This window comes from Zerene cesonia, chromosome 5 (assembly GCF_012273895.1).
Source record: "Zerene cesonia ecotype Mississippi chromosome 5, Zerene_cesonia_1.1, whole genome shotgun sequence".
Taxonomy (NCBI): Eukaryota; Metazoa; Arthropoda; class Insecta; order Lepidoptera; family Pieridae; genus Zerene; species Zerene cesonia.
Genome location: NC_052106.1, coordinates 5,785,998 through 5,800,953, shown reverse-complemented (window position 1 = coordinate 5,800,953; position 14,956 = coordinate 5,785,998). Strand labels below are relative to the sequence as shown.

At 33.3% G+C, this 14,956-nt stretch overlaps 1 protein-coding gene across 1 annotated transcript in view; it reads right to left on the bottom strand.

Moving 5' to 3' along the window:
* Positions 1-585: 585 nt before the first annotated feature.
* Positions 586-14,956, bottom strand: part of LOC119840193 (protein lozenge-like) — a 35,093-nt gene continuing 20,722 nt past the window's right edge. The window contains exons 5-6 of the mRNA XM_038366706.1: positions 766-897; positions 586-596 (exon numbers count right to left, since the gene is read on the bottom strand). Coding sequence (XP_038222634.1) covers positions 586-596; positions 766-897 — 143 coding nt within the window. The remainder of the gene's footprint in view (positions 597-765; positions 898-14,956) is intronic.

The window sequence follows — 14,956 nt, the reverse complement described above, 5'->3', positions numbered from 1 at the left end:
AAAGTAATAAATGTTATTTGCAGTTAACAATTTTCTTTTTTCTTTATTACAATATTTATGGCAAGACTAGGTAATTCAGACTCTTTAGTAGATTCGCTCTACTAGCAGAGAGCAATAGTGGAGCGTTTATAAAGTACGTGAGCATTGGTTAAATAGACAACCCTTACTTACTACTGGGCCTAGATAAAAGTTGATCAAGTAAAACATTAATAAGATAAAGAGATCATGTGAAAAGCATCTGTCCATAACCTATCACAATGAGAAACTCGTACGTCACATATTATAATATATATTATGTGAATAAATGCTATTACACATGTCAGTACTACGTAGTTTATTCTCTGTGGTCAGTATAGAGTTGAGAACTAACGTATTTTCCACGCGCCGTGTTAAGTAACTACGTAAAAACAAGTTCAAGCCGGAGATATCTATCGGAAATGCCACATCAAGTGTGATGCATCATCTATACAAATTTCTTATATAGGTTCAAAGAGAACTTATATGTAACAAACATTACATTTTGGTACCACATTAATCAAAATATCATCTAAACTAGTTAACTTTCCAGAATTCTAAACTGTGTTTCTACTCTTTACCTATTAAGTGTTCTGTGTCTTTATGTCTATACTATAAACTAAATATTGTATTCCATCTATATAGAAACGTATCTTTTATTTTATATATAGTACGGTTCTTTAAAGACGCAAATAACGGATACCGTTAGTTTAGTCAAACATATAATAAAAAAATAAAGATATAACTTACCCGTGGGGATATGTATCGTAGGATCAGGCTTGTAGTAGGGAGGTTGTAAAGGCGCGTAACTCGGATAGACCGTCGCCGTGGACGGGTAGCCGGTGTTCCATTCGCTCGCCCCGAGAATGTTGCCTGTATTCTCTGTGAATTCAAATTTGGAATGTTATAACAATATCCGTTTTTTTTGGAATTTTTATTTAAATACTAGCTGCGCCCCGCGGTTTCACCCGCGTAAGTCCGCATCCCGTAGGAATATCGGGATAAAAAATAGATGTTGGCCGATTCTCAGACCTACCCAATATGCTTACCAAATTTCAGAGGAATCGGTCAAGCCGTTTCGGAGGAGTATGGCAACGAAAACTGTGACACGAGAATTTTATATATATAGAAGATGGTATTTTATAGAATTTTAAATAAATACAGTCTTCGATGATAACTATGTAGCTATTTATTATTATTCAACATTACTTAGTTACAAGCATTCAGTAACCAAATAATAACACGCAACTTTAATACGTATGTTGTCATCTTATTTTAATTTATACAATAATTTTTGCATGTTCCATGTGTTAGTTGTTATATATTCTTATGTCTATGTTGTCATACATTAATTATCATTATATACCAATAAATCTAAAAACCCACATTAAGCATTACAACAATATTTCCAAACATAAGAATCATATCATTTGTCTAATGGCACAGATAACCAAATATCTATACTAAGTAATAATGGTCCAATATACACATTTAATTGACGTTAGGGATTTCCACTGGCCGTACGAAACATTTACGTTTTTGTTAACATGTAGCAACACACCTTGAAATATCTTCGTATTGATTTACGTTTATTGACATTAGATTAGACGTAGATTTACTCAGTTTAACTATTACGAGCTTCTAGAGCGTCAATTATTACTACTTACTATCTACGTAACATTACTCAAATATTTATTTATTCAATTAGGCTTCTTTTAGAAGCACTTTTGGAGCGTCATAGTTTTACCATTATCCATCGGTTCAAAAAGCTGTTTCTATTGAGAAGAGTCTAAAGCCCGTAAACAGTTCTTCGTTAACCCTAAGATTGGAAAACTACACGCAAATTTACGTAAAATCGTTGCTAAAGTTGTAATGTGAAATCTAAAATTTGCTAGATTGTTTATTTTTCTTTGCAACGGTATATTATAACTTTGTGTTTGGAGATAGTTACGAGTTAAGAGAGTGATATAGGAGCTTCTTTTTACAGCGATTAAATATATGATTCCCATGGAAAGTTTTTTGCACTGTACGGGCGAAAACGCGGGCAAGTATTTAATCTTTTTCTTTAAATGTTATATTTTTTTGGTGGCAATAAAAAAAAATTAAGCTTAGTGACGTATGAGAACTTTTTTACTGAATATATTATATGTAGCTCCTACAAACTTCCGATTCTGCCTGATATAAAAACAGCTTTCAATTTAACAAGACAAATCATCTCCGATCAAAGGTTAGACAATAAGACATATTTGTTCCTTTCATTCATAATTACTTCATTTATATTTTTTTTACATATTATTATCTATTACGGCACGAATATATCATTTTGAATATTGTTTTTTTTATTGTTTTATTGTTATTTTACATTGGGTTCATCCCGTAAAAACCTAACTTAATGTTGCCCCATCCAGATGCAAACACAGTCTAAAATTGCTTGTATACTAACTCGTTAACTTTATAGAAGTGTGAACGTATCATAATACATAATTAATTGTCCATTGTCAATAACAGGTGTATAGTGTATAAAGGTCACGTGTGCGGAACTGCGTACGCGCCGGGATTGCCGCTGATTCATACGAAAGCTAGGTCAGCCGGCCAAAACTTTGAATACAATTGATATTTTGACAGCAAAACTATAAGTATAAGTTAAATGGTTTGTTGTCTTCCAAACCTGCATAATAAATACAACGTATGTTTTGATTATAGTTTTAATTAGTTAGTGCCCGTCTCTCTTTTATAAATAACTAGCGGTCCGTCTCGGATTCGTCCGTGGTACATATATAGCCTAAAGCCTTCCTCGATAAATGGGCTATCTAAAACTGAAAGAATTTGTCAAAATGGACCAGTAGTTCCTGAGATTAGCGCGCTCAAACAAACAAAGTCTTCAGCTTTATCATATTAGTATAGATAGGACCTTTTATAGGTGGTTATAGAATGACTATCATAATGTATAATATACATGTATCTTAAAAATCGGAGTTACGATTGAAATTGAATTGATGTGGAAATCTGCAGCTTCAATAAAAGAAAAAAATCATTTGAATTTTATCATCTATTAAATTTTCTATTGTAGCATACTTTTTCCTCTATTTAATTAGAAGGATGACTAACATCACGTAGATAAATCAATATTCGGCTCCCATTTGTACATATGTTTATATTCAAGCGTGTCCGCCTGAGTCAGGACGATAAAACAAATAATAATGCTAATATTATAACACTTATTGGGTTGCTTTGTGTGTACGTTAAGGATCACGCGACACTTGACACGTATACACTTTTCCATTATTTGTATGAATAAATATAAATAGACTGAGAGGATTAAATAAAGTCTCATTGAATATGATTAGTGTTCTACTTTTAACGGAACAATCGTTAGTCTAATATAACATTTATTTAATTTGCAGATGCAGATGCTCGGGTTATTTTTCGCGAATTTTAGCTACGATTTAAATGAGTAGTTGTATAGTTTTGGTATGTTAAAGATTACTAGCTAATTCGGTAGTAACATTTGGGTAGATAACAACACGGAATTAGTGGGAAGAAATCTCATTCTAGACAGTTCTATAAACAACGAAGTGTGTGTGAATTTCAATAATCATATCATAAAATAGCTTGTCATCTGTCCTTAGTAAAACACAAGAAAGTTTTTTCGATTTCGTGGTCTCTGTTCTAAAATAACTTAACCAAATAACCAAATAGCCACGTATAAACTACAAGTAAAATATCTTTATAAAATATACTCAGTATGCGATAAAGTTTAGTTGATTATGGTCTTTTTTTAATCGGTTTGGGTTCGGATGTTTCCTCTGCCTGTGAATTGATGAAATATTTCTCTAACTGCAACCAACCAACATTTTTAGTATCCATTCACTTATAGGACTGCTTTTGTAGTTTTAGTTCTGGATTTTTAGGGCCTCAATCAATTAGCGAATCTACTTTTAAGTATGTTTCCATGTTTTACTATCGCATTAATTTACGTATTGCCGATTTATAAAATTTCCTATTCTGTTTTTCGACTGATCATAATATGCAATAACCTTTAACCTTACAAATAGTTTACATATCAGCTCAAAAATTTATAAGGCATATTTAATTATTATGGACAATCTTGTTCTTATAGGGGAAAGCAGATATAGGCGAAAGTAGAATACAAAAAAACTTAAAAAATCAAGTCATATTGACATAAATAATTATAAATTACTAGCTGCACCCGGCAAACGCTGTTCTGCCTTACTCTTATCATTAAGGGGTATGAAAAAAAGATGTTGGCCGATTCTCATAGATCCGGTATCTATGAGAATCAACATCTATTTATAATAAGCACAAAAAATTTCATCAAAATCGGTCAAGCCGTTTAGGAGGAGTATGGCAACGAAAACTGTGACACGAGAATTTTATATATTAGATTGTACCTGTAATAATAATAAATTTCCTTAATTCAATATTTTTTATTTTTCAAGTGTAACTGTAGGTATGACCATTAAAAGAATTAAAACTAAATCATTCATTGATATCACGGCATTATGTAAATAAAAATATAACTACTGTCATAAACCATTTCATTATTAATTAAAGCACATCAAAAACAATCGACGCTGCATGTTTATGGTATTATTTTGTCATAAAGAAATGTCAAATTTATGGATTCATCTCAGTGGAAGCAATTTAATTTGGCGGTATATCGGAAACACTTTGGTGAATAATTAATTGTTATTGTAATGCATACATATTAACATAATACCAGTTATTTATAAGTTTGTAATTATAATTATTTACCTGGTTATCATGTGACGCACGAAAGGGTCTGGTATTTCCCGCTTTTAATTTACTGTTCTAGTAAAATTAAACGCATTGAGAGAACTGTTCAACCGTTCAATTACTATTTATCACTATTTTAATGTTAACTGGTTGCAGATAACTTTTATATGTATGAATTGATCGAAAGTACAAACATATAAACAGTTTAACGTCACATACATTTAAGCCAGTTGAACGTGAGTAATTTATCTTAGCTATCTTAGAAAAAAAAATGCCATTGTCTTAATATTGCAATACGTAGCTTTTCAATGACTTTTCTTATGAATTATAGACTCCATGTATAGATAGAATCATATTAAAATCAATTTTTTATACGTACACATTAAGCATGGTTCGCACGTGAGGAAAAATCCATGTTTAGATTTGTCATAATGCGTGATCTACATAAGTAAGTGGATAATGTTTGAATGCTATTAACAACATTAATTTAGTTCTAAACACCATATCAAATATCGTAGAACTATTACTAACATGTTTATTGTAATTATTTATCTACGTATTTGCGACTTAGTAAGTTAAAGCGTCATTATAAAATCCCGTAGGTATATTTATTCTAGTCTTCTAACTTCTGGTACTTGGTATTATGGGCTAGATGAATTTGCTGTCATTCTTTTTTCATGGACCTGGTTGAACCATGCCAACCTGCCAATGAACTACAAACTGACACCAGGATTTTTTTGTGGACATTGCATTTACGCATTTCAAGGCCCTCGGAAAGGAATCCTGGGTATGTCGGACTGGCCGTGCAAGAGTTGACTGCCGACTAAACTGTATGTCGTCGAGCCGCTGCCATATATCTTTCAACCTGGCCAAGTCCAGCATTGAAGATGGTCTGAGGTTTGCCTGAGCCCACAGTGAGAACATAAATGCGTGATGATAAATAATATGTCATGTCATGTTAGGCTTAAAGTAACGAGTATATACAGTATACATAGATATAACAATTTTAGAAATAGGTGGAGGTAGTTCACAAACAACGATTTTTGTATGACCTTCAAGACATGTAACATCTTAGTCTCTCCGTCATCACGCTCGCTGTAAAGTGTTCGAAACTTCGGGTTAAATATGAATAAATCGCGTTTAAAATCCGTTAAAGTGCCTTCAATTTCTAAACAATATTTAAATTAATTTATAAGTTAATTACCTATATTAAATGACATTTACGCCGAATATCGTTTTGGACCCGTCATACCATTATCATATTCCGACACGTTGATGCGTTTTTTGCATTATGCATAGAAAACGCCACTCAGTCTATTCTGGAAATGTTGGCGTTTAAATACATTATCTAATGAGTCATGTTACGACACCAAGCTTACCGTGAATATTTACTCACTCCGTATTTCGTCCTATTAATCATTTATAATAATAATAATATTTTGCTTGGAAGCTTTAAGCATTGTTTTAATGTAATGAGTCAGGTTCACAAACGTCAATAGCACGTATTAAACCATAGATGACTGTTCACTAAAATTCAGGTTACAATAATTATATTATTCGAAATAGCAATAAGAATATATACCGATACATCAAAGTCAGTGTTTGTCATTGATGCCACAAGTAAAGGAAAACATAGAAAACTATTATGTATTTCATTAAGGCGCTTATTAAGTTTCGAATTACAATCTTCCTTACAGAATCTAACGAAAGGTAAACATTTCTAATTAATTATAATCAGTACATTGATCAATAACGGCAACAATTAATCGATTTCACATTAAACGCATCGAAAAGTGTATTCCAATAATAATTTGGTGGATATGCCGATAGCGTGGAGCACCCAACCAGTTCCTGAATTCGAACCCACTTCATTTTGCGGTTCGAGCATTCACTGTTCCTAATTTTGTGCGCTGATACATGAAATTAAAATCAGGTTAATGTATAAATGAGATATGCACTTAATAAATATTTAATTAGGTGTCTAAATAAAAGCGCTCAGTGCATTGGGGTTGCGGTTCCTGACAAAATTTAATGTAAAATAATGCTCGCGATAGAATGGCGGATAGATAGAATGGAAAAACCGCGGCTTTATGCATTGTTATCTAATAATATTGAATATAATCAACCCAATTTGTTATAAATGTTTCATTATTGGCGTATCATAATGTATTTACTCGTACGTAGGGCGTAGGTATATGGAATTATTTGTGTATTCTGGGAAAACTGAAAATACTTTTGGATATGAAGAGTTATTTATATTCATTTATTATTGTATGATATTGTATTTACTAGATTATATCGAAATGCTTTCCATTGCTTTTCATTAATAAAATGATAATTTACGTATTGAAGTTCGTATCAACGAAAATTCGTTAGACACTGTCCTTTCATATAAAAAGTAAGAAATCGATTTTATCAATAGCATATATGCAAACTTATAGATATGTATACTGTTGTCTTAGGTTATTATTATGTTTCATAATTCAAGTGAACTCCAATAATACTTGAATAGTTTGTTTGTTCGAGTGCACGAATATCAGGAACAACTTGCTTCGAAATTCAAAATTCTTAAAATCCTTCATTGGGTGTTTATTTTATAATACAGCTGTAACTTATTTTATTATTTCACACGCTTTTTCCTATTTTGAAATCTTTTAAACGTATATGTGTCGAGAAAATAATATTACTTGTTATATGTGAATTTATATTTAAGCCCCGATGTAAAAAGAAAGGTGCTGTAAGTTTGACGTCGATGTATCTTTTTCCGCTTGTCTATGTAATTGCGTGCGTATCTGTAGCATCGTAGCTCTCAAACGGATAGACGAATTTCAAAAATAGCCCATTTCCTTGCGGTGGTTCTTAGCTTTATTCGATGATAGTGAAAGTTGGTGGCCGCTCTTAAATTGTAGAATAAATAATTTATCGCAACTCTTCCAATATGGATATCAAATCAAAGGGCTTGACTAGTAAAATACTAAACATTATGTTAAATTTTTAATTTAAGATGGCAGACAGGCCACAAACCAAAATGGTGTCGAACTTTTTAATTTAAATTCAAGTCAATAAAACAAAAAAGAAATTAAAAAAGGAACGACGGTTATATAATAAAGTAAGTTCTCAGTTGAACATGTAGTGAACGCAGTCATAGACACGGACAGGGAGCCTAGGCCTGCCGCTGACGTGGGATAATTACCACCCCCGCGCCCCGCCCCCGCCGCCCCTCGAGGTAATGTCACATTAACACCCTCCGCGTGGCGAACTGTCAAAACATCGAGCTGAACCTCGGAACTATTTAACTGAATATCAATGAATAAATGAAATTCGAAATGACAATCGCCACAATAATATAAATTCGTATAATCACGCTTCATTATGCACGTTAATGTGCTTGGCGCTTGCTGTATGTTATTGTGATGAGTACGATGTTAGAATGAGATATCCTATACCATAATATTATAAACGAGTTTTTAAGAATGGATGTATGTTTGTTACTCTTTTACATAAATAACAGTTGTTCGAATCTGTATGAAATTTGGTACACAGATAGATTGTAGTTTGAATAAGCAAATAGAATAAAATAATAATAAGTATAAGATAATTACTATCATTTGGGTACCTCTTTTTTTATTGGTCAATAGCGAAGTGCTTGTCCACGATATCGGATGATGCTACGCGCGAGTGAAGCTAGTACTTTAAAAGGCTTATTTAGAATCATGTTCATAATAGCAACAACCACAATCGAGAAGCATCGTCCTTTGACTAAGATTTAAGCAAGTTGATAGTTGATTTTGAACGCACCTACTCAGCATCGCAGATGCTAATTAGGTACGAATTAATAATCGTTTTTCCGCATACATCCTTGCTTACAATAGCTCGTCAAGCGAATGTCGAATACAAACACCAGGCCACCAATCAAGGGCGTTGATTAGGGGGCGGTAATTAGCCTCCTTTGATCACAACGCTTGTTCTTGCTACACACATTTGCGCAAACTTTGTGGTGGATTACCATTAGTGGTTATTAGCATGGTGATAAGAGGTGGGAACTTCACTGAATACTAGTGATGTATGTTCACGCGATTTTGTCGCATTACGTTATTATTCAATGTGGTTAAACGATGTGGATCGCTTATTATTTGTGCTATTTTTATTCCGTATGACGTAGGATATACGCAGAGAAAGTAAATATTAGGTGGTTAAAAGCAAGTGACAAATCGACGATGATTACAATTGTAATTGTCATGGTGAATTAGATTATATACGAACTGAAGTAGTGTGAATTATAAAATGTAATATAAACCCTGTATTTTTTGTTCGGTAACGGTAACAAATAATTGAGCATTTCTGCACTATACTAATAATATAAAAAACATGGAAATTTAACAGTTGGAAAAAATGTGAACACAATTCATCATGTATGTACAAATTGGCACTAAATGGGGAATACATACTTTATGGTCAATAGGAAATAAAGGTTGTTTACATAAAACAATTAACCCCAGAATGTGTTAAGGCGATATACATATAAGTGTTTGTGGTTACATTATCGTGTTTAAGGATAATAATGATTAAATTAAGTTGATATAAATACCAACATAGTTAACAAGTAACGTATAGCTAGATTCCAGGTATTTTAGAATATACATATTATTTTTTTTTTATGTCATAGTCGACAATGTCGACAGTGGGTCGCCTGATGGTAAGCGCTACCACCGCCCATGGACTTTTGGAGAGGTGTAAGGTCGAATGCAGACCTTACGCCTCTTCAAATGGATTGCCGACTGCAAAATGGAAAGGGATTAGGAAACGATTAAAGAGAGGAGTAAAGGAAAGGACTGGGAAAGGTAAGGAAGAGGATATGGGCCTCCGGCTCCCCCACTCACCGAACGAAACACAGCAGTATGCTATTTCACGCCGGTCTTCTGTGGGGGTGTGGTGCTTCCCCGGTGCGAGCTGGCCCAATTCGTGCCGAAACATGCTCGACTACCACATACTAGTATTCTGGATAACTATAGTAATAAATTCAGATTTGGTATCCAGATTTTTTGCTTCGTCTTTGTTTGGCTGTCCGCACTGATTATAACCAAAAATGATATCAAAACTCGCGCATACTTTTCCGAAGCTGTATAACTCTGACTAAACTCCCATAAGAATATTCTCACCCCTCGAGACCGTTGGTTGTTTTGTAAAGTTTTTGTTGCCGATCATTTACATCGTAACTCTGTGTAATTTGATACATCCTGTGCTTGACGGCCAATGAAGCCTGGATGTTCGGAGGGGTCCTACCGATTTCAATGTAATCTTTTATAATTTTCATTCGATTGTGACTTTTGCCGGCTATCTGTTTATGATATGGTTTACTAATAAACGTCATTGTAGTTTAATGATGCAGTTTAAATTTGAGAGATGGGATGTTAGTTGTGAATAATCTTTGTCTTGCGTCATGGATCACCTGTGGATCACCATGATAATGTCTCTTTATAAAACATAGCTTATTCGAATTAACTTAGAAAGACGTTATGTGTAATTTCTTATATTTTTTAATATCCCTGTACACACATTTATAAAGTCCTTTAAATACAACGACTTTATGCTTTATTCTTATTTTATTGATTACATTAAAATAAAATGTTGCAATGGCAATCATATTTTAAATTCTGTTTCATTTCTAGGTACAGATTAAGGATAGTTAAAAAGTAGTGTGGGAGTTCAAGGTAGTCCAGTATCTGACCGTGATAGATTTCTCGAAACTGCAAATAAGGTAAGTTAATTTTATGTAACCGCCATTACCGTTTTGAGCATATTTTTATTAGAACATAAGGTAAGATAAATTTAGATTTATGGTCTCTGTGGGCTAACAATTGATGTAGGAATATGAAATTTTAATCTTAAATTATTTTAATAAGTCAACAAATTTTATATGAACTATATCTAGATCCATCCAATCAAAAGTACTGTTACTACTCATTCTTGGAATCGGTTTCATTAAAATAACCTAGGTATGTTTCGTAATTTTTTACGATTCACTATAGAATAGATACCTAACTCAATGAAACAAGCTTAAGTGAGTGTTCAGCTAAGCTTTATATTTATCATCCACTATTTCTATCCGCAAGCCGCCTACAAACAAAAACGCATATTATCTGCAAATATGAAACAGGTGTCTGAATAAAAAATATTAAATCTTTGCATATTTCAATATTTTCCCATGCTTAAAAATGCAAAAGTATTAATTATGAAAAACAAATCACCATCTGAATATTCAAAGTACTAAGGGTAATTTTGTCCGGTTGAGTGCGCCTGCATCTTAAGACACGTTCACTGTGGGTAATGTAAGTTGTTGAGATTAGAGATGGAGCCTTTGCAAGAGCGACGGACGAGTTATCTGTTGAAGCTTAAATAAATTGCGATTTGTATTCATACCTTTGTTGGTAGAATATAAATATGTATATATAGAAGAAGTGAAGTTAAATCTATATAATAAAAGCTGCGCCCCGCAGTTCCACCCGCGTAAGCCCGTATCCCGTAAGAATATCAAGATAAAAAGTTGCCTATATGTGATTCCAGTTGTCCAGCCGTCTACGTACCAAATTTAATTGCAATCGGTTCAGCAGTTTTTGCGTGAAAGAGTAAGAAACACACACACATCCTTACAAACTTTCGCATTTATAATATAGTAGGATAGAAATTTTAATTCATGCGAGGTTAATAAAGGCCAGTGTTTAATATTGCATACCACTCGTTAAGATAAATTAACACATCCAATGAATATTGTCGTAAATGGCAGAATTAATATTTTATATACATTATACTTGTTTGTTAAATTTGTGGTTACGTCTGTTTTGCGTTTGTTCGCAACATTTGTTAAATATCGGTTTCAAATTATTTAAGTTACATTATGATATGTTAGAATACCATAATTTCAATTACATAAATCAATTGAATTTTTGTTAATACATAATTTTAATAAATTTAATTAAAAGAAACAATGCAAATGGTGATTAAATCAAACACTACACTACATGGACCAAAAATGGAATTTATTGAATATAAAGCTATCGATAATAAAGCCACTTAATGAATATTTAACTGTCATTCATAAGTTTTGTTTGAGGTTTTATGATACACAAAAACCACAACGCTTTATCGGAAGCAACCACAAATTTTATCAGAAGGTACTGTGGTCTGTCTGTAATAAAATCATATCAATTATATTTTTAATGACTGCTCATTACGTAACAAAAAAGGACGAACATAATATTTTTGTACATTTATTTATATCATAGGTCATAATCGCTAAACGCTGCTACAAGCGCTTGGCTCCAACACGCCGACTGCGTAGCTCCACCAAAGGTATTGTTACATGGAATGAATCCGACCGATTGACGATCGTTGATACAGCCGGCCGCTCGCGTAATATTATACGACGAACACGCGATATGCAGGCTAGTGTTACCTATCACATCTCAGCATACCTACCGGTGTACGGGGATACTGTATCATTGGCTACGGATACTCATAGGTTTATTAATGAATAAACAAGCACGCATGAATTATGATTAGCAAAAGGTTAGGACGTCAAAATCCGCGAGCTTATTAAAAAATTGGTTAATCTGTTCACGTTTACGTAGAGGTTTTTTCATTATAACGTTAATAATTATGGGCAGAATTTCTGTTTGCTTTGGAAGAACTGCTAAAGCTTCCCGTGGCGTGCGTTCATGTAAACAGTTGACAGTAGCATTCCGTTATAATAATGAACTAATCTTTACATGAAATTGTAAATAATATGTACACATGTTACATTTGAAACGTGATTAAGAATAAACTTTGAACGAGCTACTTCGTTTGTAAGTGCAGCGTTCCTGCTCTTTCACAAAGATAATTAGATTAGTACCACATCACAAGACACTGTACCTATCGAGTACTAAATTTCAAGTGTCTGTTTGTCTCTACACAAATTATACGTCTCGTAAATTGCTTTTGTTCTTTCAACAAGCAGCGTAATTCGAATCGAAACTTGAATTACGCTGTGTAATTCGAACTTTTTTCATAAACATATTACAGACAGAAGGTGGCCGTGCTGCACGTACTAAAATAATTGATTGTATTGAGCTCGATGCACACCTCGAAATATATCAGAAAATATCGGCATTATTAATTTTGCGTCTCCCTCGCACGTGAGCTGGTCGAAAGAGAAAGGAGTTCACGGTGCTATCCGATACTCGTTTTCCTCTGGTGCATAGGAGTACGTGATTTGGTTGTTTTTTTTCACTTGGGTTGAATTATTTGTAAGGTTTCGTTATGTGCTGCTCATTACGGTACAAGCGCGTATCCTGCCGGCCGACCACAAATGCGGCACATTAGGCCACCTGAAGTCGAGATGGAGTCCTTGGTACAACCATTTGAGAAACGTGCGCGCAATTGTGTACAGAATCGATAGTGAGATTACAGTTTACAAGCGTTTATGGTTCATCAAAAATATAAACACAACGTTTATTCGCCAGAGCTGCAGTTTCAATATTTTAGGCACCTATCTTATATAGATCGGAGATGAATACATGCATGCATGTTGGGCTTAGTTCAACAAAGATTTTATGAGAATATCTCCTAGCCAAGTCTTGTAATATTTAAAATTCAAAATAACAACCTCATAATAATTAGCTTCTAAATGAAGCCATAAATAGGAGTCATTCCGATTAGTTACTCTTCATTTACATCAAGCCGTGATTTGACGTGATTTCAACTCAGACCGATGAATGTACTCTACATTCATTCATCGGGTTAAAACAGAAACAGACAGGAATTAAGACATTACGGAATGAAATGTAAACTGATATTACTTTAACATTATTGTATTATCATCGTTCCAATGACTTTAAGGTGTACTTTTCTATGAATTGTTGTAATATCTGTTCCGGAACATCGCTATAATCAGTCCAATTAGGCTAATTATATCCACTGTCTCCGTATTAGAAGTGACAATGAGCCGTGATCTTTCCACTGTGGTCAGTGATTTGACCGCGTTTACGAATTTACTGCATTCGCGATAAAACGCTACCGTGGAAAATACTGGACGATTCTAATGAGGGGAATGGCTAATAGGCTGAATAATATAGTATGCCGCGGCTAGCAACTTTTAGTCTAATTTTTGGTTAACATTTGAGGGAGATTTCTTAATCATCGAGTATGCTATCTGACACCTGCCTACTTAAAGTTTATTCATTGTTTTTTGCTAAATATACAAGAGAGATCAAGGCGTATTATATTGTATGAACTACAAGCTGATGCGTAGCTTTCTAAATTTCTATACCCTCATTCACATCTACAAGTTTTATTATTTTTTAATAATATATTAATTTCCAACATTCAATCTAATTGTTATGGTAACATAATCAAAATACCTAATAAATAGAAGAAAACTCATCAAATAAAATGCATATCTGAATAGATGTTTAGTTATAATCTCATCACGCATGTTATAATTTACTATAGTCATCACATACACGTTTCAATATTTATGGTCCAGCCGAAACCCATTAAAGGGGCGATGTGCACGATAATATAAAATAAGTCGAAGATAGCTGTCCCGATGATCCAGAAGCTGTGGTTTGCGGCTAGGTAGCTTAATACAACCCGTACAGCCCTGCCTGCCACACTTTAATAGTTTTAATGTCCTCTACAGCCATTTCTATCAATATTTCATCAAATACTTTCCATTTTATTGCACCTTTTCGACAGTGATTTCGGTACTGAATGAAGACGTCCCATTTTATCGGATTTAATATGTGATAATGTTTTTATCGTGTGGTTATTGCAGCTGCTTTTAGATATCTATATGATTATAAAAAGGTGTTTTGGAATTACAATGATTTATTGCATAAGAATAAGAGTCATATCAATGTATGCCTTTAATTCAACTGAGCATACTTCTGTTAAAGGCTTTAATGTCTTCATCATATTTTTATAATTTATTAGGTTATAATTTAAAGAAAAGTGTTATATCATAATAATCATTACTGTTTTTCTTAAAATTTCTAAGCTTTAAATTTCTTGTTGTTATATTATATTGTAATATCTTATGCATAATAATTATTATATACTAAAAAAAAAATTCGTGTACGTAAGTAAGAAGATAGGTACATAGGCACGGTGACAGTAAAATGAGGAAATGCAAGGGCATGCGTTA